The 27288-nt window shown below is 39.0% G+C and overlaps 1 protein-coding gene across 13 annotated transcripts in view; it reads left to right on the top strand.

The window, feature by feature from the left end:
• The window catches only part of EYA1 (EYA transcriptional coactivator and phosphatase 1), a 288535-nt gene that overhangs the window by 135740 nt on the left and 125507 nt on the right, over positions 1-27288 (top strand). For 6 of the 13 annotated variants that reach the window (XM_014539832.1, XM_014539831.1, XM_005866369.2 and 3 more), the window contains exons 2-3: positions 5273-5322; positions 6822-6949. In XM_014539832.1, coding sequence (XP_014395318.1) covers positions 5273-5322; positions 6822-6949 — 178 coding nt within the window. Of the gene's footprint in view, positions 1-6; positions 117-3779; positions 4622-4946; positions 5323-6821; positions 6950-27288 lie in introns of those variants that run through there. The other 7 variants (XM_014539839.1, XM_014539838.1, XM_014539835.1 and 4 more) reach the window with 5 other exon arrangements.

The raw sequence follows: 27288 nt of genomic DNA, 5'->3' as shown, positions 1-27288 counted from the left end.
GCTAGACCCTCCCGCGCCCCCGTCCCGGAGCGAAAGGATGGCCGGAGCGGAGGGGTGCTGAGCCGGGAGAGGCGGAGGAGCGCAGCGAACGGGCGGATGCCGCCGATGTAAGCGCTGTAAGTACGAGCCGGGCTGTTGGAGAAATTGGAGGGGCGGACAGCAGCTGTCCGGTGGGCAGAGCTCGAGATACCAGGAGCGCATTGGGTCTTGTTTTGGTTCCTTTTACCATGAAAACAGGAGGGCATAGGGAAGATGGTGACACTTTGTACCTAGGACTTGATGAACCGCAGGGTTCCATCACCCACGCCTAATTCTCAGCCCCCAAATTATCCGAGCGATTAGAACCAGTGACTGATAATTACAAATTAATTGTCCACAATTACTTTTGTTGTGATCTATATCAATAAATAGAATCTCCCGCGGGGAGATTACTTCATATCTCTTTTCTGAATTGCTGCACAAACCTCAACTATGATCGTGTGATATTGAATAAAGCAATATACCTATGTCAGTATCTATCTATCTATCTATCTATCTATCCATCCATTGCAACACACAGATAACTTCTCCTACACACTTCAGATTAACCTGAGGAAATGAGGAAGAAATTAACATTTTGAAAGGACAACAAAAATAGGCACCGCTTTTAAAGGGAGGAAATCCTTTTGCTTCAATAAACAAAATTTCCAAACATTATATTAAACAGGCTCATCTTCAAAAGTGAAATTATAAACATCTGCCAAATTAATAATATTTTCACTTATTGACATTTTATATGACTTGTATGGACCTTGAAATTTAACCAGACTTAAATTTTTGAATTATCATTTAAAATATTTGTCGTTCAGAATCAGTATATGAATTGCCCATTACTTGTGGGTGTATGTATCTTGGGAGGAGTTTTTGAACACATTTAAGCAGAGCATTTGGAAGAATTCGATAAATTCAGAGCTGTCCTTGCCTTTAGACAACCGTTTTGTATGTTTCATTTCTTAAAATGACAAGGGGTCCAAAAAGTCGGTAGTTAAGCACATAGTGTAGTTTTATAGATTTGAGTTTTTTATTATTATTATTATTATTGTTATTAAATGTGTCTTTCAGAGTAGGTTTTATTTTAGGCTTGTATGAGTGTTTTCGCCCACCCTTTGGATTTGAGGACGTGCACACATGAATAGTCATGCTTTTTTTTTTTTGCATTATCAAATATTTGACTTTCTCGCTGCATGAGTTCTCCTAAGGCCCAAAGTGTTCAGTGGGTGAACAGGCAGCCATGGCTTTTCAATCCTGAAAATTCTCTGCGGTGACAGACAGAGAAGCCTAATTGAGCCACTGTTCAGTTTGAGAGTGCCAAAGGCAAGTCAGCTGCTCTCTGGGTTTCCTAGACATGATAAATGATTTTCTCAAAAGAAAATTTCCATTGGGATGCAAAAATGTATTTTATAGGAGTTCTTTGAAATGAGGAAAACGCTTAGAGCGGGAATAAAACCACTTCTTCCATTTAATCAGATATCAAAAGTATTCGACATTTACAATACATGCTATTTTGAAAACAGTCCTTGAAAACTATAGGTAGAACCAGTGCCACTTAAATACTTGTTTTTGTGTCCAAGGGGACTCCCTTTTGTCATTTTCTTTAAATGAGATACTTCAAAAAGTAATACAGTATATTACATTAAAAATCAGTGATAGTATGAAAGCAGTTATTTCATGGAGTCTTTGATAAAGAAGGAAATAAGTGTTAACATTTCAAAGGCATCCATCCATTTCTTGGCAGAAGTTTATTTCAGTTTTAGGTTTAGGTTTTAACCAGAGCATTGACACCATAGGTAGAAAAATTGATTGAAGAGAGTTTTAGCAAGAATACATTCTGATTAAAAAACAGATTTGTGCCCAAGGCACATTTTTTTCACTATAAAATGCATTCTGATTAGAAAATTGCCATTGTCTTTCAAATTTGGGAGTACTCAGGTTGATCTGTGGTTGGGCAAAACTAGCTTGCCTGCCAACTCTATTTATTTAGATAAGTTCAGTACTTTCACTTTGAAAATTTCTTTTTGGTTTGAAGAAAGTAAGTTTAAAATTATAGTCGTTTTGTAAAAATTGCTTCTAGCAAGCAGAAAAGCCTGTGGAAAACCCATAATTTTAGACAAGTACCTACATTTTATTTGCTCTGTGCTGCTGAGATTTAGAATCCCTTTCCATTTACAGTTTACTTTTCACAGAACATTATTAACTTTTTGGCTTCATACATGATCTTCTGTCAGATGCTTTTGATTTGTAATTTAGCAAAGTATAATAAACAGTGCAAAAGTCATGAATTTTGCTCTGCATCCTGAGCTCTGTGGTAGGGAAAATGTGATAAAATGTGTACCTTAAGTCTTGTTTGATGATCCCTCAAAGCAAGTTTGCCTTCTGGAAATAATTTCTGGGGTTGAAGAGCATGGTATTAACAGATTTAATGTGGCTATTCAATGGATTGGCGAAGTACTATGTGAGGTTTAACAAAATGAGAGAGACAAATTGAACATCAACAAAAGTTACATCTGTGAAGAATTATAAATTTAATTAGAAAAAAGGCAAACTTAAAAGACCTCATTAACTAATCAGAAGTCAGAGTTACTAGTTTGGGATTCTTGAATATAAATCCTAAGAAGTTCTGCTATCTTTTTTCTCTTTGTGTTTTCAGTAGCTGTATGCTACTCTGAGCATTCATTCTATAGGAAGAGTTTTAAAAAGCATTAAAGTGAAATGACTTCATTGTAATACAAGATGACCATTTATAATGTTAAGGGAAATATTGTTGCACTCATAGGAGCATTTGAATTAAAAATACCAGATTAGGAGAAGACAAGAAACATTACGTTTATGGATGGGAAGCAGAAAATGTAAGCTTACAGATGTCTAACAGCATTTTTTCTGAAAACCATGAAATAATTTTTTCTCTTTTGAATGGAAACGCGCCTAATTATTTTTGAAACACATTAGGGTTTTAGACCTTGAAAATACAGAAATGTCCAGAGATCTTGTCATATATAAGAGAAAATCAACACCAATCAGAAATAGGTGTTCTTTTTAGATAAGTCATTATGAGAGTATGTTTCCTTACTACACTGCAATCTTGTACTACACATAAAAAACTAAAAGCATGTGAAGTGTAGCATTTTGTAAACTGTAACTAATTTTGTTCACATCTGTGTCTAATTGTTGTCTGCATTCGCATTCTTGAGAGTAGATTTATTTTTCCTGGACCGCGATGTGGATTCAGCTGACCAGCCTAAGTGAGGATTAGTTGTTTTAAAGTTATTTTGATTAAAGAGTCATTTTTAAATACAGTAACACACAACACATGGTTTAAATAATCCTTGAGACACAAAAGAATATATCTGAAGTCTACTTAATGAAATGAAGATCGTGAATGTGGACTTTCAAAAATTGTAGTGTATAAAAAGTACAGTAGAGACTGAGTCGAGTCAGCAGAAAGGAAAGATGTTGTTGTGAAAATACATTTTTTTAGTGAGAAAACGTGTTAGAATAATTCTTATTTTGAACTCCAATTCAATGAACAGTTTGACTTTGAAATTTAAATATGACAGGTTAAACCTCAAATATAAATATAATCAAACTTTCGAAGTATATAATGGAACCAACGTTACATTTCTAAGCTTATACAATCTAGCTAATGTTAAAATAGCAATGTATTTTAACACTTTTAACATTAAACAGAAAGTATGTTTTACATACTCTTTCACATAATTAAGCCAAGAGAGTTCTTAAAACTGAGTTAGTTCTCGCCTATAATTTATTCCAGGTGTATTTAGGTATATTGCTGCAGTTCCTAAGGGGAAACATTCAACCTTGTGTAGAACGTTAATTTTAACAAAAATTGCAGAAGCCTGTTATCACAGAATGACATATCCACAAGCATTCACATTAAATTTTCATATAATGCTCAGGCATCTCTTAAAAATTATTTTTCATCCTGCACGAACTCTAGAAAAGCATACCCAGAAATCACACGTAACATTCACCAAGACATGGAGACTTTAACGATGCTTCATGCTGGCCAGAAAGGTAGTATTTCTTAATTTCATAAATCATAATTTAAAAAGAACAGGACTCAGTCGTAGATACTTGGCCGGATAACTTCAATGCCATTGTGAGGTGCTCCAGTTCTCAACTTGGTCCTGTGACCCTAATGAATGTCAGTTCAGGTTGAATGAAAATGCACATCAAAGGTTTGGAATTCGGAATCATTTTGAACGCCCTGCAGAACAGAATGCTCTTTACAGCTGAGGCATCAGCCTGAGCGTGGGAGCCAGCAGCCCACCTTCGCCTGAGCTGCTCACCTGCTGGCCATTGGCGTTGGCGCTGCCTCTGGAGGGTGGGCAGAGATTAGCAAAGGCTGCCCTGCCTGTAAGGTTAGTTGTTGTCCGATAAAGTCCCGAAATCCAGATTCTTCTGGAGACAACAGACAGCGACAGGCTGGCTACCTGGGACACGGATTGATGACTGTCTTATCCATTCTCTCTCGGTTTAAAAGATGGAAAATCAGATCAAAGCGAACAGCTCTCCCTACTTGATCAGGCCTCGAGGAGTACGCGTGGCTGCCTTGTAAATCTGCGTGGGTACAGGAGCATAGCGCTCCGGGATGGGGCTTGGGGTATGAAAACGTGCCTCTGCCTTTTGTAATGAGCCCAGCGGGGCCTGGAAGTTGCCCAAAAGCCCTTTCAGTGAATGTGAAATGACAAGCAGTCAATATAGCAGAAAACGGGTGATAAGGATAAGAAACTGTCGGGAGTCAGAGGGGTGGGCGGGAGCTCTGCTTCAGCTGGTGAGAGCAGCAGATGAAAGATCCAAGGATGCTGGAGGACCGTGGGGCCTGGGCCACTGCTGTGAAACACACTCATTTTGCTACTAGCGATTTTTTTTTCTCCAAGCACCTTTTCCAAGCTGCCTGGGCAAGGCTGCTTTGCATGTTGATTGGGGGAGGGGTAATCCGTTTGCAGCTGTCATAGGCCAGTGATGAATCACTATCCAGTCATTTGGCCGCCGTCCCCCCTGACCAGGGGAGGAGGAGGGTAGACCTGCAGGAGGAAACAACAGTAGAGACCTCAACTTAAAGACAATATGCCTTTCACGGCTGCAGTATCCTCCTTTTTCTCTTTTGGTTAAAAGGGAGCATTGTGGTTCTCAGCCATGTGCTCTGTGTAATTAAGAGCTGACACCGAAGCAGAGTTAACAACAGCTTCTAATTTTTTACCCCTGATCACAGGTGCAAACACCTCAAACCAGTTCAGATGTTGCTGTTTCCTCAAGTTGCAGGTAAGGATATTGTTGATATTTGACATTTTGGGAGATTACCTCTCTGTGACCCATATCTATTTTTGTCTAGTATTTCTTAATTATTGCTATTAATAGCAACGGCCTCTGTTGGAAATTACTTAGCACTGTGTGTGTGTGTGTGTGTGTGTGTGTGTGTTTGTGTAAAACATTTTGAGTATGTAGAAAGGGAATAGGAGCCTGGGTTTGAAAATGATTATGGGCTATGGTTTCTGGAGTTAGGAAAACTGTGAATGTAAAGGGAATTTAGAAAAGAGAAATTAGATTTTTAAGTCATTTCTAGTTTGAATTCAGATGACTGGGGGAAATAAAAACTCATCGTAGAAGAAAAATGGTTCATCTTAAGCCATTTAAAATCAGTTTAAGTGCAACCTCCAAATTAAAATGACTAACTTTTAGTCTTAGCTTCATAGATAGGATATTAAACATGCCCCCCCACCCCGCCTTAAAAATACACATATGTTTAAAATAAAGTAAATGGGTCTTCGATTCTCAAAAGCTTTAAAAACAAGATGGTATCTAGGGATGTTTTTAGTCACTTTAAATAAATCCTCTCTTCTTTACTGAGATGTTAAATACACATGGATAGTTGTACACTTGTGCACATGAGTAGTGGCTTTTGTACCTTTTATAGAGTAAGTAACTGCTGGGTCTAAGGACTTTCAGGGGAGGTGGGACTGTTTTTATAGGGTAAAAATGCACGCTTGGAGCACTGAAGTAGAATTGTTCTTTCCCTGAGTGACAGTTGAGGTATTCCAAGTGCTAATGCTCACAGGACTCCCTGTACGTGGGCCTTATCCCTTTTCAATTGGGCACGCTGTATGTAATCCACAAAGCAAACAGGAGAGCCGACATCATAATGTTTTAATGCTGCATTTGTTTCAAGGGAAACAGAGGGACAATTAAGCAGTTTGCCAGAGTAAACACATTCAGCAGAACTATCTCATTCTCTGTCATTAGACTATAGGCTCCGAGTGTTTTATTTGGTTTGGGGACCCATTAAATTACAATTGGTTGGTAAATTATAAGGGAGTACTTAGTGCTAATTTATTAGATCAAACAGATTCCATAGAAGGGTGGTTTTTTTCCTACTTGTTTACACATTTTTTCTTTTAGAAAAACGATGCCTTTTATAATGTAAAAGAAGCATGACTACAGTTTAAAAAAAATATTAGATTAGATGTAATTGTCTCTTTTGATCTGTGCCTTGATGAGCCCTATAAGAGAAAAAAAAAGATTTTAAAAGCTCCCTGTGAATGTTTGGCTGGATAGGTAAGGCAAGTGGCTGACACCTTTCATTACCACATGTTATGAAAGGGTGACTGGAGGTAAAATGTAAGATGAACTATTTTGAGTCTAAGAAAAGAGATACAATGGGACTTTTGTGCGAATGTGTTCCAGAGGCGTCAAGTCGTTAGCGCATTAAATAGCGGCGTTATGAATTTGGTACATCTGTCAAACGGAAGGCTTCTTGTCTCTAGGTCTATGGAAATGCAGGATCTAACCAGCCCGCATAGCCGTCTGAGTGGTAGTAGTGAATCCCCCAGTGGCCCCAAACTCGATAACTCTCATATAAATAGTAATTCCATGACTCCCAATGGCACCGAAGGTGAGTGTCTGCCTTCTCACTGTTTACTTTGCACCTTGCTTCTTCATGACTGTATGCTCTGTTGTTAGGTGGTTACGAGTTCAAATCCATGAAATTACTGTTCTGTTTCTCCTTACGTAATTTGACTTATGAATCAGTACTCATCATTAGGAGCTGCACGTCACTAGGTTATTATAACACTACATAGACTGGTTTTATTTTGCATAGATACATACATATGCATATTATACATATGGGGTGGGCATAACATTTTGAACCTTTTTGTTGTATCTCCTGCTGACCATTTTCCACAACACAGTATCAGTTTGCAGTGTTTTGCTTTATGAGTAATGAAAATTTAGAATTATTTCCTTTGTTTTGCTTTCCCTTTTGTTACTAAACTATTTGTTGCATACATATAACATTGGACTGAATTGTTTCTAAATATCAGTACACGAATTTGTGTGCCTAGTCTTGGCACTTTGGACATTAAGTTATAAAGAAGTTAAAAAAAGAAATCTATTGTTTACAAATATACAACCTCATTTGGATGATACACAAAATGTATTTGCTTCTTAAAGGTTAAATAGTATATTTAAAACATAATACTGTTACAATTATTTGTGTATGATTAATACATGAATATTTATATACATGTTATGTAAATAAAAATACCTACTTTGATCCACATATGCATAAGTCTAAACATGTAAATAAGACTATATATATATGTATTGTAATCTGTTCTTCATACTTAGATACTGTGTATATTTTTAAAACTTTAGCATATGGAAGGATATATTACATGTTGTAATCTATTTGTTTCCACCTTAGCCTAATGAAAAATTACTTCTTCACAGATTATATTTTTGCTTATTTATTTCCTCCTAAACCTCTGGACCTTGATGAACTTGGAGCATAAGTTTCACTAGAAGTTCAATAAATTATTCATGTTAGAATTTCATCCATAAACATCATTTTCCAATCACCATTGTGATCTTTTATCACATTTCTTAAAAATAAACAAAACTAAATGCCATGAAATTGTTTGGTTCAGTATTCCCATATGTATTAGTGAAGGCTTTTGAAACTATTAACGTTATGAAATTTATGATAATAGAAAAAATATAAAATCAGCTGTTTTTCATGTGAGACATCTTAATTTTTATACTGTGACTGTTGTTTTTAAAGTGTAAATACAGGGGTGGGAAAACATAGATTTACAGTGGCTTGTATGGAAAATAATAAATAATATATAAACTCTGTTTCATGTACTCACAACTGTAAACCTACGTTTTCCCACCCTTGTAGTCTGTATTTTCCATTTAAGTAAATACCCTCATTACCAGTGTTCATGAAAGATGGTCACTGTCAAAAGTAGAAACTTCTCTGACCTAGCAAAAGTTAATCTCTGAATAAGGTGCCTTTTCATCTGAAACTCTTTTCTTCCCATTTCGATAGGTGATAACAAAGAATTTTAAGTTATTAAAAGGAAAACAATCCTAGGGTTTAACTAGATTTTATAAAGCAAATAAAAGGCAAGCAGTCCTTTTTTTTCTCTCCTTTGGAATTCAGATGCAGGTAGAAGGATGGCTAAGCCACAGTGTAGACTGGGGTGTGCTTAGTCACAAAGAGGTCCCTGGGCTAGTGGGCCCCACGCCAGTGTCCTTGAGCAGGTAGACACTGACCTTGAGCAGGTAGCCACTGACAAGCGCCAAAGGGGGCCAAACAAGTAACAGTTCTCATCACTGGAAAATTCAAATAAGATAATCATTTAAAGTAACTTAAATATATAGAAGAATAAGCATGTCAAATTATTTTGCTTAACAGAATATACCAATACATATTGGTGGGATTAATTATGAAATAATGGTAGTTAATTTTCTTATAGATGAAGAAATGAAGTAAGGGGAAGATGTTTCATTTTGTCATCATTCACAGGCATATCGTCTGGGATAAAATAAGCACCACACCATAATGAACCCGAGTGTGTGTGTGGGGGGGGGGACTTCCCCCTTGGGGGGCTCTGTGTGAATGTGTGGTTTGTTTTTTAAGGGCTTGTGGGGTGGTAATATGTTTCTGAGTATTTATACTTAATAGCTGATATCATGTTCAGATTCAGGAATATATTTTTGCACAACTAAAATAAGTTCAAAATAATAAAATATGTTGAATAATTGTGTAATCTGATGAGCCATTCAATTTGGAAAATATTCAAAAATTACTCCTTATCCTTAAAATAATCTTAATTATCTTAAATGTTGGAAATGAAAGTTTTAGGCCAATTTCAGATAAATACACACTCATTTCACTCTGTTTTCAGGCATTCTTCAGGGGTGGACGTGGCAAGGGTTCTAGTAGTTAAGAGAAGTCAAAAGATGTCGAGGGTTCCAGCCATTAAAAATTGATGTTAGAAGACGTTAGTATAAATTGTCCGAAAAATAAAATGGGATTTTAGTCAATCTACTGGCATATTCAGTTTTATTTTAGTATGAAGTTTGAAAATGTGGACTCAAACTTTCTTCAGGATCCCTGTTACATGCCTGTTTACTAGTAGATGCAAACAGTATTAGAAAGTTCTGGGTTATTATTCAGTTTGTGAATCAATTCATCATGCTACTTACATGTTCTATAATGCGTTGGCTTCATTCCTCACAGTCACCACTAGAGGAGTTAAGCTTAAATTAGTGAAGTCATAATGTCTGGCAGGCTTCCCTGGGGCATAATCATTATAGATTTTCCTGTTCCTTCTTTGAAAATCTTACTTATTTTGAAGCCAGCAGCGTTTACCAATGAATCAGAAGAATGAAAAACAAGAAATTCATTAAAATTTCAAAGAGCGTTTAAAATATCAATCACCTCCCCTTAACTCCCTAACACATATTTCTTTCTAGCTTTCTCGGCCGGGATTTATATTTGAGCGACTTCACTGCAGCCTCATTGAAGCTGGTCTCCTTAATTAGGTCAACAAAACTTCCATGCAGTTTACACAGTTGTTGGCTTTGCCCACATTTATATTGATTGTCTTCTCTCACTCAGGGCCATTTTTTCTTCCTGCCACCACTTGTCCCTATAATGAGGCTAAGAAAACATGAAAATCTCCTGTATCAAAAACCATAACTTCATCTGAAGAACAAACAAGAAGGGAATGGAATGGCGAGGCAGAGAATATTAAGTTTCTTCTTGGGTCTGCTGCCAAATTATCATAAGACTCAATGTTTGTAGGTTCTGTACTCACAGGCTAGCGCCTATTTTCATGGTTCATCTAAGGGATAAAGACAGAGAGACACTGAGCTACAGCCTCAAATATTGTGCTTTTCCATTTCCTACATGAAATGCTCCTTAGTTAGAAAAGTTGTTTGAATGTTTCATATTTCAAAACTTTCAACTCTTCATACTTTTATGTTCCATTCCAACCTCTATGAATTGTTATTGTTGCAGTTAACTGTTGGTTTCACCTAGTTTATACATCTTTGAATTATAAAACATAAGTAGGTAAAAATATAAAATAGATAAGTGAATGCTTGACCTGCATTCCGAAGAGCACTGTTGGAAGTGTTGTTTCCAAGTGAATTAAATTGTGTAGTTACCATTAAACAATGAAAGCTCGGCCTCGGGGCAGCCTAATGGATGGTTTTGAAAACGTCAACTGTGGCTTTTCTTTTACCTGTTTTTCCTCCTCTTCGGGGCAGTTCGTCTTCCAGGATAGGGTGGAATAGAAATTTCTTGTTATATTATTACAGTATAATTTTTAAGACCTAGGACTTTTGGTGGTGATGCTTTTTTAGATAACGGGACATCTAGAGGGTTTCCAGCGTGCGGGTGTATGTTCACGCCTCGGTTTGGTAGAGGCTGTGTGCTGATGTTTGTGTTGTGTCAGTGTGAGAAGTAGTTGGGAAATCTTCAGAAGGACTCAGGGCTGGAGCAGTAAAAGGGTTTTTATTTACGGACCTAATTAAGGCCTTGTTTGCAAAGCAGTGATTCTTTCCATCTTTGTTTTTCCTGGTTGTCTCAAGTCCCTGGGAGCCCACGATTGGTCAGTTCATATAGTACTGGCTTGAGTGTTTATTTTTGGTTGTCTGGGGGGTGAGGAGTGGAGAAGGGCCAGAAAGAGGTGTGAGCCAGCGGAATTAAGAGCTCTAATTCCGAGTTTGCCTGTATTGAAAATTTAGATTTATACGTAAGAAGAAGCTTAATTTTGTCTTAAGGCAGATGAATTTGCCTGTGAGTGACATAAGACCAGATGCCATTGGAATCTTCCCTACAAATAGGGCTTCAGGAATTCTGTAATTCAGATAGTCGTTTTGAATGATGTATCAGATTTCCAAGATGATAAGAGATATGATCTTGAGTGAGGTGGCTAGATTTCCTGCATTTTAAGATGTATTTAATTGTATATTGCATATTTTAGGTCGCAGGTTAATTCAGTTATACAAATTGACATTACCAGAAGTTATTTTAAAGTTGTTTTATCATTTCTGCAAAGCTTAGAACACTAATAAATTATCTGACATTGTTTTTCTCACTGTAATATTAATTTAGTAAAATACAGTTTTGTCCAACTGGGGTATTTCAAAGAAATCTATGTACGAGAAATATGTAAACTGGTATGAGTGTGCATAAAATTATGGTCTGAGGCTGCATTTGAAGGCTATATTTATCTTTTTGTGGTCCAATAGTCTGTCATCAATAGAAACATGGTAATCTAATTTTATTATTGTTTACATTCTGCACATGATTGTGTTTCTAGAAGATTAAGGGTTATTGTGAGTAAAGGAGTTTTCTAAGTGACATTTTTAGAATTTGCAGCCATAGAATTAGCCTCTTATAAATTATTATTTAGCAAAAGCCAGGAAAGGATGAACAAAATAATTTGCTATGATTTTATGTTTGCCTATATAGTGTATGAGAATAATTATCACGTGCCTATTGCTAATAGTAATAATGGCTACTTTTATGAATAACTTATTGGCAGTCCATTATGCTGACCATTCCCCATGATTTATTCCATTAATCTTCAGAAAATTCCCTTTAGATTGCCAACATCATAGTTAGGAGATTGGGTTTGAATCCCAGCTCCATTTACTGGCTGTGTGAGCTCAAGCAAGCTAGTGTCTGTGTGGCTCAGTTTCCTTATCTGTAAAGTGGGATCATAGCGGAGCTTCACCAGGCTTGCTGTGAGGATAAGTAAAACTTGTAGCACACCTGGAACTTACTAAGTGCTCTGTATCTATTAGCTTCTAGGCCGTATGTAAATAATAGTCACCTCTATAGTTCTTATTACTACTTTATACAAGAAACAGTCTTAGAAAGTGAAATGCCATTTGAAAGACACATGGTTATAAGAGGTACCACTGGTGTCTGACCTGATATTTGAATCAAATTCCGAGCCCAGAGCCTGGGTTTTCAAATCCCCATGTTAGTCTGCAGGGAGCACGAGGTTCCCCTCAGCTGCCAATGCCTTTCCTAATGCCTTCACACCAAACACCGGTGCCCTCACTGCCACGCTGGTGTCTTCAGGCCTGGAGAACACCAATCCCTAGCAAATAGTGGAGCTGCAAAAGGACTGATGGCGGAGGCTCTGCAAAGGACTTTAGTAAAAGGTCAACTCCCAGGTCGTTGCACGCTGATCTCTAAGTTCTTGCGTGTGTGAGATTTCTTCCCGGGGTCAGTGTGCACAGCATAATGCACCCATAGGGTAACTTTTAGGGGATTGTCTCTTAGTAATTTTCAAAGCTTTAGACTTAATTATAATTCCACCAGCCATCCGTCTATGTTAAGCCTCTCTGGGATTAAATGGAGATGGGAAGTCATCTCTGCTTTTCATTACAAGTCATTTTTATTTGCACATTTGGATGGGAGCAGTATTACTGTGAAAGTTAAAAAGCAGTTACAGTTTGACTACAGCTGAGGGAAATATTTTCTACTTTAGGAAATATTTTTAAGTAGGCGATAAATTTGGTCACATGTATCTTGACTTTGAGAACCAAATGATATGAAACAAGCACAAGTCAAAAAGAAGATTAAGTGGCATTTGTTGGGGGCTCTGTAGGAATAGCAGTTGTCAAAGCTGAGTGTTGGGAACATGTCTGGTCTGTTCCAGGAAGAGAGAGTGAGGGGTATGAGAGATAAAGCCAGAGGAATCAAGGGGTGGCCTGTATAAGGCCTTGTAGGTTGGCATATATACTCTAGTCTATTATGTAGAGCTAACTGTGTCTTCTATACTAGGAATGGGAACTGCAGTGCTGATTGCCTGAAACTAAGCTCAGAGTTTCTAGAGAGCCAGGCTTCTTGATAAACGAGTGACTCAGTGGAGACAGTTCTCACCTACTCCCAATACCTGATAGTTCAGAGAATCACAGTTCCGTGGCCTGTCTTCCTGGGCGGGCCAGAACTTTGGTACAAGCAGCAATTCATTTCCCTAACCACATCCTATCTTCTGGGGAAAACTTCTGGTTCTAAAGCCAGAGGAATCAAGGGGTGGCCTGTATAAGGCCTTGTAGGTTGGCATATATACTCTAGTCTATTATGTAGAGCTAACTGTGTCTTCTATACTAGGAATGGGAACTGCAGTGCTGATTGCCTGAAACTAAGCTCAGAGTTTCTAGAGAGCCAGGCTTCTTGATAAACGAGTGACTCAATGGAGACAGTTTTCACCTACTCCCAATACCTGGTAGTTCAGAGAATCACAGTTCTGTGGCCTGTCTCCCTGGGTGGGCCAGAACTTTGGTACAAGCAGCAATTCATTTCCTAGCACATCCTATCTTCTGGGAAAAACTTCTGGCTCCCTCCAGAGAGAGGTGTGAACCTTGAGTGCTGGTATTTAGGCTAATTCTTACCCCTTCGGGGTCATGGATTCCTTGCTTTAAGTAATTCCTAATTTCTCATTATGGTCAAGGATGCCTTGGGGGGAGCAAAGTGGGGTGTGTGTATGTGTGTGTGTATGTGTGTGTGCATGTTTTCTTTATTTACTTTGAGTAACATCTAAGAGTAATTCACTCTCCTCTTTTTTGCTTCAGACATACAATATAATAGAAATAACAGGTACATAATGACAACTTTTTCATTTTCACTGTAGGTAGGAAAAAGGTTTTTTGTCACATAGCTTGTCCTCAGTGACTGCTAGCCATTGCCTTCTCAAAATGTAAGTTTTGAGAAGCTAATGAAAGATTGACATTAAGTTTTAGGATCCCAAATTATATATAAGTAAAAGCTTATTATGATTATGTTCCTAGTAATTTGCTGGATTTACAGAATTTTCGTTTTATTCCATTCCTCCAATATCCTATCACACCAACAAAAGATAGACGAACTCTACCAAACACATTCCAAGGAGGTATGTTTTATTATTCCCATCATACAAATTGGAAACATTTTTTTTACCTAAAATGGATCAAAATCCGAAATGATTATTTTTTCATTGTCCCTATTACTGATAAGAGGAATTTTTCATGGAAAGAATAATTTTTAGCAAGGGAAAGAATATGAACCGAATTGACTGAATTCTTACTATTTATTGAGTGCAATATTTATGTGCTCTACATACCTTATTTTATCCTCAAAGGAAGTTAGGATAACTTTTATGCACCTCTTTTTAAAGCATTTAGATGACTAGTCCCTGTTTACACAGCTTATTATCTGAGCTGAGATGAGATTCAAAGGCACATGAGGCTGATTTCAAAGCCCACACTCTTTACACTATAAAACTTGGCCTCCTCAGAACCAAAAAGCTTGGCTCTTTACTGAAGTACTTTATCTGCCTTAAAACATTCCTTTCCCTTATCTAAGAGTGTGGCCCAGTGAAGGAAACATCTATTTACATGTGTGTTTACATGTATGTGTGTATAGTCTCTAGGTCCTTAAAGGCAGGGACAGACCTCTTCACTGTTGTGTCCACACCATCTAGGAGAAGGCTTGGCAGTGATTAAGCAGTCAACAGATATTTGTTGAATGGATGCCCCTTATTACCAAACATATAATACAGCTGAATAATTACAAGAGCAGAGATTCATTAATTTTACTTACAAAGCATTACCAGATTTAATAAGCATCTGAAGTCCATTTCCAAATATTTGAACATGATCAGTTCACAAACCAATTCATATAGTAGCCATAGGCTGCCCATGCAGAGAGCATCAGCCATCAGCGTTGTTACTGATTTGAATTGGGATTTGTAGTAACTGACCCGCATTTGTCCTGCACTAATAACTGTCAAAGTTAATAGTATTTAGTAATGATGAAGCAACTGCCACATAGTCCAGGAAACAACGGAACGACATAAAGATCTAGCAGTTAGTACACTTAGGTTTAGTATCCATACGCGATGGTAAGCAATGATGATTGGCCCTAAATAATAAATTATATATTATTTTTATATATTAAATATATATAAGAATATGTATCACACTATACTAGTATATCCATTATTGCGTTGTGAATTCATTCAAGAGATATTCATTGAGTGATTGTGTCTAGAAATGTACCAAACACCCTCCTGGCGAGGGGAAGTTCACAGTCTCCCGTGACTTGCAGGCCTGTGGTTGATGACTGTAATTGGGGCTACGCTCTGCAGAGGAGGAGGGGCACCTAAACAGGACTGAGGTGGCTGAGGGTGGAGGTTGGTTTCTACACACTGATCACACTTGGAGTCTTGAAGGAGAGGGAGGAGAACAATGGGTGCCAAGCCTGGAAGGAAGAGAGAGCAAGAATTATTCCGTTGTAGCAAAGACATCCCTAATCCCAGGGACACTGCGCACATGTGTGTGAGATGAGGGACATGTGCAAAGTGCACAGCGGTGGTGCTAGGAGCCACCCTAACAGATGATAAAGGATCTTTGGTACGCAGTTCAGGAGTTGGGATTCAGTCCTGCAGGAGCTGGGCGACCTGCAGGCTGGTAAGGAGGACAGTGATGTGCGTGTGTCTGTGTTGCAGTGATATACTTGGGTGGTATTTTGAAACCGTATTTAAGGGGTGGTGGGTGGTGAGGAGATTCCAGGTGAGAAGTAATGACGGTATTTTAATCTGAAATATATCACCATTTCTTCCAGCATAAACTTATACCTGATAATTGCCTTCAGAAAAGTAGGGAATGAATAATATTTATAATTTAGGAAAGTAGAATAGTGAGAAGATGGATTTTTTTTTACTCAGACTAATCTGGGCTAGAAAGTCTCAATCCAGCTGTTTACTGTCCATGTAACTGACATGTGGATTTCATGAGGACACAGAGCAGGGCGTTTCACTTACGGGTTAGTCAGTGTGATGCTGTGTAATTACATGCGTGCTCTGTGCCTCCGCTTCCTGGTCTGTGAAAGGAAGGAAATAATAGTCCCCACCTGCAGAGTGGTGAGGATGGGTACATGAGTTGGAAAAGCACTTAGAACAGTGTGTGACTCATAGCAAGTTCTTAAAATTCATTGGCTATTAATATCATCTTCATCTCTGATCTCTGAACCTCTGCTTTCTCCCTTGTAAAATTGGCATTGCACTTTAATCACAGGGTGTTACAACAATCTGTCTAAAACACCTAGCACAGGCATTAGCATCTACTGCATGCTCAAAACATAGCAGCTATTAAGTAATAATAAATGTTATACTTTATAAGAACATATCCACCAGGACTGACTATTGTAGTGTCTCCATGGGAGGAGAGGATATTTTCTCCTTTGAGATCCTTTCCATCACCGAAGGGCCTTTGCAGGTACTGAGGACTCCGGGTGCTCAGTAAGGACTTGCTTAGTCAGCACCCAGTGCAGGTGGAGTTTATGTCTGGGTGCTCCTGCGAGTTGGTAAAGAATGGAAAGAGATGGGAAAAGGGTATGACGTGAGATGTACATTTGGTAGGTTGATTACATTTTAGGCAAGTAAACCATGTTTTCAGATTGATGTGATTGAGGTTCTGAGTTCACATCAGCTCATCTGCTTCCAATCTTGGTCCGCTAGTTTATTTTACCATCTGCTAATTTGCAACATCCACTGATACACTTGGGATATTCTGGGACTTTCCTTTTGCTGTGCCTTTCACTGATTATTCAGATCTCCAACCGAGGAATGATGAAGGATGATAAAACCCTCATCAGAAAACGTTTGACTTTCCAGTCTCATAAAAGGTATGGCAATCAGAGAAATTTGAAAGTAGCCGTGTGACCTTCAGCTAGTTTTTAAAACATCTTTAAGGTGCAGTTTCTTCATCTTCAAAAATGTGACAGTTACCATAGATATATCATAAAATCACCATGAGGAGCAAACCAGTTATCACTTAGAAAGTGCTTACACAATGCCTGGCATAGAGTAGGTGCTCAAAAACACATAAACTACTTTAAAAATTCTTTTTTAAAAATATTTTTTATTGATTTTTTACAGAGAGGAAGGGAGAGGGATAGAGAGTTAGAAACATCAATGAGAGAGAAACATCGATCAGCTGCCTTCTGCACACTCCCTACTGGGGATGTGCCCGCAACCAACGTACATGCCCTTGACCGAAATTGAACCTGGGACCCTTGAGTCCACAGGCCGATGCTCTATCCACTGAGCCAAACCGGTTAGGGCTACTTTAAAAATTCTTGCTCTTCCATGATAAAATTCTACTTCACTATTGCCTAGGCCAGAAATTGAGAATGTCCTATTGCTACCTTAGTTCTTAAAATAGGAGCAATCTTTTCATACTGTTGTGGTTTGCTCCCATTATTACAATAACCTAAAAATAGATTGCACTTTGGAATTTAAATGTGGGCATCTGTTAAAAGTCATTCAATGGCACATTTAAGATTTATGTATTTAATTATATATACATTTTACATAAAGGTAAAAAGAACCAGAAACAAATATGAACTCTAGTTAATGATATGAAAGCTGAAGTGTTTAGGGGAAGTATATTATGTCTGTAACTCTTTTTGAAATGCATGAAAAATATGATGGTTTTATGAGGAATAGATATGGAAAAGTAAATGGCAGGTTTATAGATGTTCACCACATAATTATTTTAACTTTTCTGTATTTACGAAATTTTTTATAATAAAATATTGGTGAAAAATTGACCCTAAAATACTTAATGTGTTCTAGAAAGGAAGCATTTATTTAGCTTTTACTGTATGCAAAGAATCTACCAGGTTCTAGTAGATATGCAGAGAAGTATGTGACACTGTTCCTACATTGAGCAGCTCACAATCTGGTTGGAGGAGAGAAAACTTTTTGAAAATTTGGCAAAAACTGAAAGGTCACAGTATGTCAAATTATGAGATGAGGATTTTCAGCCTGTAGCTTAGAGATCCCCAGGAGGTGCAGAGCAAGTACCAAAGACCAGCAGATTAGATTTTTTTGTGCAAACCCTATTTAGGCTGAGGGAATTAATAGGCCACATATCAATTAAACTTTTCTCACATATGGATGTTCTGTTATGTTTTTGAAAGTACGGATTTTCTTGTCTGGAAATTTGCAGTAGGCTTTTTGTCATTATGCAACTTTCTCAATCAGCAGATTGAGAAAATAGGCTCTCATTTGGTTCTGAAATATTTTGGTGTTAGAAGAGGGCTTCATTCTCGAGAAGGTTAGCAGCCACTGATCCAAACAAAAGTGCTCTCAGAGTTCAGAAAAAAGAGCTCTTCAGCTCCATGAGGTCTGGCCAGGCTTCAAGAAGGAGATGGAATCTGAGCTGAGTGTTGGGAAATGGGTAGAATTTGAATAGGTTGAGACGAGATGGAATGCATTCTAAATGAAGGAGCAGTGGGAACAAAGGTAGGATAGTTCTGGAGGCTGTGAGGAGACCAGTTATGGCTGAAGAAGGAATTGATAGAGATAAGTTTTGGAAGGATTAGCTGGAGCCAAACTGGGGAGGACCCTGAATAGGAGGCTAAGGAATTTGGACTTCATCCTAGAGCCAGTGGAGAAGCCACTGAATATTTTGAGCAAGGGATTGATATGGTGAAAGTGTTTTAGGTATTAATCTGGCAGCAATTTCAAGGGTAGATTGGACGGGGGGAGAGATGAGCAGCAGCCTGGAGCCTCTTGTAACCTACCCAGATTGTACGTGTTAGGAGCCTGAGCTAGTGCGGCAAGAATGGTAAGTGGACTTGCAAGAGATATTTCAAAGGAACAGTCATCATTTACCACAAATCATTTCTTTTGTAAAAGAAAAACATCAACTAGTCTAGACCTCTACAACTGGTCAGTGTACAGTGCTACTCCAACATACTGTACTTCCTGTGAATAACAAGTTTTGAAACTAACATTTCTTGTTGACCATGTATACCCTTCAGTTCAAGTTTAGTCTATGTGTGTTGATTTGGTTTTCATAAGGTTGTACCAGATGTACTATTTTGAAGAGCTAATATTTTCCTACCCTCTTTTAAGAGAAAGAGGAAGACTTGAACTTTTTAATTTGGGAGAGATAACAATTACATACCCGACTATATATGGAGCCAATCTAAATATGCATGGATGCCTCATTTCCCAAATGGGAACTGACCAAAGAAAAAAACATTGTTTATGGATATATAAACTTTTACACCCATATGACTATTTTGTCACTCCAATTAGTACTTCATAATCCCTTCACCTTTTTCACCCAGCTCCCCATCCTCCCTCCCTTCTGGCAACCATCAGTATGTTCTCTCTATCTATGAATCTGTTTCTATTTTCTTTTTGTTTGCTTATTTTGTTCTTTAGATTCCACATATAAGTGAGAACATATGTTATTTGTCTTTCTCTGTCTGACTTATTTCACTTAGCATAATATTCTCTAGGTCCATCTATGTTGTCAGAAATGGTAAGATTTTATTCTTTTTTATGGCCAAGTAGTATTCAAATGTACCATAGCTTTTTTTTTATCCACTCGTCTATTGAGGGGCACTAGGGTTGCTTCCATACCTAAGCTATTGTAAATAATGCTGCAGTGAACATAGGGGTGCATACAGTATATTCTTTCAAGTTACTGTTTTGAGTTTCTCAGGATATATACCCAGAAGTAGAACCACTGGGTCAGAAGGCAGTTCCATTTTTAATTTTTCGAGGACCCACCATACTCTTTTCCATAGTGACCGCACCAATCTGCGTTCCCACCAACAGTGCATGAGTGTTCCATTTTCTCCACAACCTTGCCAGCACTTGTTTGTTGATTTATTGATGATAACCATCCTGACAGGTGGGAGATGCTATCTCATTGTGTTTTTAATTTGCATTTCTCTGATTATTAGTGACATTGAGCATCTACAATTTTTGATTGCCCTACACAACGTACCCAGGGGTATGAAGGCAGTTGTGAACTGTTTTTTAAAGTCAGTGGTACATTTCACCTTCATTGTTTCCCCCAATGAGCTTCAACTATGTGTTAAACCTTGTGCTATGTTCTGTAGGCATATAAAAAGGTGATGTTCCTCCCATGAAGAAATTTATAATATGTGAAGATAGATAAGATTATGAATTGCAAAACAAGGTAGAACAGGATATATGTCCTAAAGGAGATATATACTCAGATTTAGCAGCTCAAGGAAAAGGAAGTTAACCCCTGAGTAGTAGATCAGGCAGAACTTAACTAAGCAGGTGGGACTTTGGTTGAACCTTGAAGGACCTGTAGAATTTAGGTCAGTCAAATGGAAATTTTATAGAACATTTCATGCCAGAGAGAAAGGTACCAGCAATCCTGTGGATTTGGAGAAGCGTTAAGCATCTTGGTAGGCCAATTCGCTTTATATGTTGACTCTGTATACAGACATGTGGTTCTGTAAAATGGGGATATAAAGCAAAAAAAAAAAAAAGGTTGGTGTTAGAAGGCCTTAAAAACATGATGAAGGTATGGTTACAGTTCAGGAGCAAATAGAGAGCCTATTGACAACCTCCGAGCCAGGAGTAACTCACTCAAGTCTCGGCTGTGGAAGAAAAGTGTCTCTGCTTAAAGCAGAGAGAGCAATGGCTGAAAGGTAAATTTGCCAGCTTTAAAAGAGAAGAGGTATAAGGTAATTAAGATAGTGGCTGTGAACTTAGAAGATTGTTGTGAAAGATTAGGGTGGTAGAAACTATAGACTTGGCAATAGGGTATGAAGAAAGAGGAGCCATATCAGGCCAGGGTGGCTCAATTGGTTGAGTGCCATCCTGTGCACTGAAAGGTTGCTGGTTTGATTCCAAGTCAGGGCACATACCCAGGTTGTAGGTTCAATCCCTAGTCGGGGCACGTAAAGAAGGCAACAATCAATGTTTCTCTTGCACACTGACGTTTCTCTCTCCCCTCCTCCCTTCCTCCCCTCTCTGCCTCCTTTCTTCTCTCACCCTTCCTCTCTGTAAGCATGTCCTCAGGTGAGGATTAAAAAAAGAAAGGGAAAAAAAATGAGGAGCCAAGATAACTCGGGAGTGAAAAGAAAACTTTCAATCTAGGTGACATGGCCATTTCAGAGGGAGACGATGACGGTTTATGTTGGGGCAGGTTGAGTTTGATCCTGGTCCAGGCAAGGGTATCGCATCACTGGGATGTGGGGATTGGTCCTCATGAAAAAGGTGTGCCTGTGGATAGAGATTTGGGAGTCAGCTACATGAAGGTGATTTTTTAAAAATGTGTAGCCAGGAAAGAAATGATTGTGAGAGAAAATTCAAACAGATAAGAGGGAGGTGGAATTATAGAAGCATAGAGAAAGGAAGAAAATGCAGAGAAATAGACATATATAAGGAAAAAGAGAAATATTGCTGTATGATATTGATCAACAGTGATAAAAGTGTCAGAGAAAGGCCCATTACAGGAGAATTAAGGAAAATCAGGATTGAGAAAAGTTTGAATTGGGGAATTGGAAAAGTCCTTTGAGTAAACTAGTAGCTACAAAGGGATGAGGCAAAGGGTTAAAGAGTAAGTAGATAAGAATTTGAAACATATTTTCAGGAAACTTGATGATGAAAGAAGGGAGAGAAGTATCATGGTGGAGAGAAGATTTTTAAAAGTTAGAGGAGACCTGTCTGTTTCTGTAGGTAGAAGGGAAGTAGCCTCTAGATATGGGATGATCAACGATGTTGAGAGACCAAATAACAAATGAGTATTGTTGCAAAGAGGTGTGAAAATGGCAGCAAGAATAAAGGTGTAAAGGTTAACCCTGATAAAGGAAAAGTAACCTCCACCGAGATTAACCAGTGGGAAAAGGAGAATTGTTGTAGGAGGATAATTGAAATTTTAATGAAGCTCCAACCTTCTTTATAAAATAATTGGTGCCCTGGCCTGTTGCTCAGTGGTTAGGACGTCAGCCCATGGACCAAAGGGTCTGGGGTTTGATTCCCAGTCAAGAGCACATACCTCAGTTGTGGGTTTGAGCCACAGCCCCAGTCAGGGCAAGTGCCGGGGGCAACTAGTCGATATGTCTCTCTCATGTCAATGTCTCTCTCTCTCTCTCTCTCTCTCTCCACACACACACCCCTTTTCCCTCCCTTCCACGGTCTGAAAATCAATGGGGGGAAAAATCCTTTGGTGAGGATTTAAAAAAAAAAAAGTTGGTGATGGCAAATAAGCTTTGGTTCAGGGACTTAGGGAAAATGGAAATTGCTCAGTGGAAACTGTTAGAGGCACAAGAAATGGAGAAGGAGGATTGTCAAGCAACAGGATGACTCAAAAGAATACAGAAGCATGGATTTTAATCCAGTTGTCAGCGGGCAAATTGTGGCCTCTTCTCCCAGGCTCAACCACCCGGAACAGCAGCAGAGGAGTGAGCAGCGAGAGGCTGCCAGTCCTGGGATGAGAGCTTGGCAACCAGTTGCTCGGAAAAGTGAGTCAACACAGGACCCGAGGGTGGAGCTCTGGGTTCCAGGCTACGCTAGTGCAGCTGGTGGAGAGATAGATCAGGGTTTGGAAAGACAGGATGTTCTGATGAGAAGTCTGACCGAAGTGAACAAATGAAAAAGGTAAAAGGCGACATTTCTTGGCAGGGATGCAGTTCTAGACAGTGGTGTTACTGAACCTTTACATAACCAGAGTGGAATGAAGGTATGTTTCATTGAGACAGGAGAGATGAAGGGACCATAAGGAATAGTAGAGGGATGGTGATGCGGGTTTTTGAAGCCCTTATGCAGTACAGTGGGCAGCAAAATAGAGAGGAAGCCCGAGCATGTGCCCAAAAAGACAAACTGTGCTGTTAGAGTTTGAGGAAAATTAAGAAAGGAGCTTAATACTGCTTGGGGACCTACTGCTCACCCTAGCTGGTGCGATCCTGGGTGAATTCGTAACAACGAGTCTGGCTCCCGATTCGGCAGGCAGAGCTGTCCTTTGGGGGTGAACTGGTTTAACGGTCCTTCTAATCCATGGTGAGAAATAACCAATCACATGACTGATACTTGATCCTCTGACCAGCCTACCATCTTCCTGAAGATTATGCATATGACTACAACAAAGTATAACCAGAAGTTGCTTCTTGAGCAGAGGCTAGTGAGATGGGTTAGTTGATGATCTTTGCAGCTATTGTCACCTGCTCCAATGGTCTGATCTCATCTAAGTTTATGGTGAAGGGTGACAGTTATGTTTTTGTTATTGTTGTTGTTAATTCTCACCCAGGGATATTTTTTCCATTAATTTTTAGAAAGAGTGGAAAGGAGGGGGAGAGACAGAGAAAAACATCAATGTGTGAGAGAGAGACATCCATTGGTTGCCTCCTGCACACGCCCTGACTGGGGCCAGGGATTGAGCCTGCAAGCGAGGTACGTGCCCTTGACTGGAATCAAACCTGAGATCCTGCAGTCTTTGGGCCAATGCTCTAACCACTGAGCAGAACTGGCTAGGGCAGGTGTCTTTTTTTCATGGACCAGTTACAGTATACTTACCTTAACCAGTGCCGAAGAGGGATGCCTACATTTTCTCCTGGAATACTTACAATTCCCTGCTAGCCTGTTTCTTCAGAAAGAATATGTACTGATTGTAATGCAAAGGTATAAGTTTTCTCAATCGTGATTTAGTCCTGCCTTCTTAAGTGACACCCAGGTTACCTGGATTTGAATTCGGCTCTCCTGAGGCCATGGCCTCATGGTTGATGTTAGACAAGTCACTTAACCTTAGATTCTTCTAATTTGCTTTTTAAATGTAAGCTTACCTTTAATGTGAATATTTTAATAGATTTTGCCTCATAAGAAACACTTTGATTTCTCTAATTAAAGACACTATCATGATAGAGTGACTATGAAAGCAGGGCCTCTGGACCACGTTCATTGCTAAATATTTTATAAGCATTTAACATCTTTATGAGTGTATTTACCCACTTAGAGAGAAGGAAGCTCAGGCATGTAGAAGTTGAATAACTTTTCCAGGTTTACACTGTTAATAGCAAAGCTAGATTGAAATTCAGATGATAATTCCAAAGCGGATGCTTTAACGTCCTCATTTGGTATTTTTCCCCTGGGACTTACACCCCCGGAGAAGGCATTCAGTGCAGCAGAAATAGAATACCTCTACTCCTACAGACGGTGATAAACACAGATTCGGCTTCTGCTTCATACCAGCTACTTTACATAAATTTTTATGGCTTATGCATGCCTGTAATGTCAGTATCATTAAAAATTTTTTATTCATGAGATAATTAAGGTTGAAGAGATCAAATAACTTTCATAAAGTCTTACAAGAAAGTAACTGGATTCTCTGAGTCCAAAACCAAAGCCCAACAGCATTGGTAGATGGAAGTCTTGATACCTCTGGGGAGTCCCGTTTTACAGTACAGCTCAGGAGTGCATGGCCGAGCGAAGGAGGTGGGGGGATCAGGGATATTAAATGGACAAAGGAGAATTCTGAAACATCAGGTGGAAACTTGGGGTGGTAGAAAAAATAGACTCTTGAGTGGGGGTAACAGAGATGTTAAAAAATACCCTTTTCTAATAAACTAAAGGCATGTAATGGAGAGAAAAGAGTCCTATAGTTATTTAGAGAACAGATTGTGCGTGGATTTTTTTCTCCTTTTCAGATAGGTGGCTTAGATGGGAAAATTGTTCACAGATGTGACAGTAGCTCAGCTCTCTAAGACCAAAAAAATTCAGCGTGTGGTGTTTTTAAATTCAAAGCCTTGGAGTGAGTGGTGCTCTGTCCACAGCATGTTGGTACCCGCGGTGGTGCAAGCTAGGGGGATGGGAACGTTTTGGTGGCCGGGATTACTCTTGTATTTTTAACTTTCTGGTGGGTGGGTGCTTGGCAGCAACAAAGGCAGAAGTGGTCTAGGTTCCTTTGGCTTTTACTCAGAAACTATTTACCATCACAATAAATCGCCAGTCTCCTTAGCATCAGGTCCCTGGTGAACAGGTGTCCTATTACAGCACCTGATAGCATCACCACTACCCGAATAGTTACCTTATGTACATCCTCTTCTCTTCAACAGCGAGCCTTTTAACACTGGATTCATTAGGAAAGGGAGTCTTTATTCCATCGTGTATATAGAGGGGCATATTTGAACAATGGCAAAAGGCAATGGACTTGGGGCCTAGGAGAAAAAGGATCCTCTTCCTTCTCTTCCTATCCTTTTGGCCTGTTTTGAATAGATTTCAAGTATAACTGAACGTGTCTCTTGGGAGTGGAAGCCAAATTTGATTAAGCCAGTCGTATGGAGCAGAGCCGGGGTAGGTTTTAGGGGACAGGAGCAGAAGTTTTGGTGTAGTCCGGCTTTCACAGAGTAATTTTATGGTCCGGTTGACAGAATCATAGACCGGAGTTTTGGCAAAGACTTAAAAGTCATCTGGGCAAACGTCCGAACCATGGACCATTTATTCTTCCCCATCTTCCCAGGCAGCTCAGCATCTACCTGAGATCTGCTAGCCAGGACGTTGGCTGGGAGCATGAACGTGCCAGTACAGCGAGGAGTGCCCTGCGGGCTCTGGGACGGGAGGAGTGTGCAATTAGAGACTTTAGATCTGTTTGGAGTAAACAGAGTTGGTTATGATTATGCTTCATAAAGACAGTAGCATGACACCTCAGTCATCTTGCTCTGTTATAGAGCAGCTCTAATTATTATTGGGAAGTGCTACTTTTTTGCCATTTCTTCAAGCCTTGGAACAAAAAATGTCCAAAATTAAATCCCATTTCTGCCCCCTCCTGACTTTGGGCAAATTCCCAACCTTCTGGTTTTAAGTTTTTGCATGTGAAAAAAGAAGACAGTATCTAACGAGGGAGTCTGTGAGTTGTGCTCTGGGGACATTCTTGTAGAATCTGACACATAGTAGGCATTTTACATGACTGTACCCTGTGGGCCTAATTCTCATCTTTTGCTAGGCATGTGGTAAGTGATTCCGAGCTAGAATTCCAGTGGCCACCTGTCCAGGACAGAGTAAAACAGCTCTTGCTTTATATGTACATTGTGGGAGTTTATTACATATAACTCATTGTATGAGTTCTTTTCGAGGAAGGTAAGCCAGGATATGGGCTACTGAGCAGGAAACATAGGGACTCTGCACCAGCAGAGGCCGATCTGCTTTCCTGAATCTATGGCCACATGATGGTTGCAAAGAGCAAGATCATTAGGTTGCCTGGAGGCGTGAAGAAAGAAGGGAAATACAGGCTTATGTCGGAATCTATTAGCATCAACTAAGACTTCTAGCCCCCAACAAGTGGTGGAAAAGTGAAAACTTCAGTTACATGATTGTTTGGTCTGCATTAAAACAAGCAGTTGGAGTGATTCCTATTAGTCTCACTGGTTTTATTTTTCAACTTTGTTTAGAAACAGTCTAAATAATTAAATTTTTTGAAAGTGACTTTCTGCTGCAACTATTTACAATTCCTATTTTTAAACTACTCAATATGCATTAGCAAACATTTCAAAGGCCCTGAGGGTTACGGGGTCAGGTGAATGAGGCCTTTGCCTGATATTTATAAGAGATTGACAATGTTGGGAGAAGGAAAAGCTACATTTTCTCCATCGTCCTTTCCCAGAATGTGTTTACTTTGTGACAAAAGCCTCCCCTGATATTCTTGTTAGGACTTTCATTTTGGGAAGCACATTATTAATTTTTAGGTAGTCCCTAAATAATTATTGTACTCTTTCTGAAAACCTGTTAATGGGGACGAATAACTTCCATAAAGTAGGCTAGGCAAATTCTGACATAGCATTTCACTAGGGAAGGTACTAATGCTATTTCCTCATTCTAAAATAACCTGAACATAGGAAAATGGCTAATATTCTGCAGTAGTCTGGCCATTTGTTTGATAGGGGTGCAGTGATACCATCACTGTCTCAGTAGAGTGGTTGCTTAGAGAACCTGTGACATAAATCTAAAGGTTTTTATTTTACACCCCAAGGAGCTTTACCAAAGGTCATCTATGTTTTCCACAAACTGACGGCTATTGGTATTATTTTGACATGGAAAGCATTTCTGCTTCATTTACATTTAGTGTGGTTTTTTAAAAATATTAAATGTACCTTAGATACTGACG

This window comes from Myotis brandtii, unplaced genomic scaffold, assembly GCF_000412655.1.
Source record: "Myotis brandtii unplaced genomic scaffold, ASM41265v1 scaffold23, whole genome shotgun sequence".
Classification (NCBI taxonomy): Eukaryota; Metazoa; Chordata; class Mammalia; order Chiroptera; family Vespertilionidae; genus Myotis; species Myotis brandtii.
The sequence above is the reverse complement of the archived record's forward strand: the minus strand, read 5'-3'. Positions and strand labels throughout refer to the sequence as shown.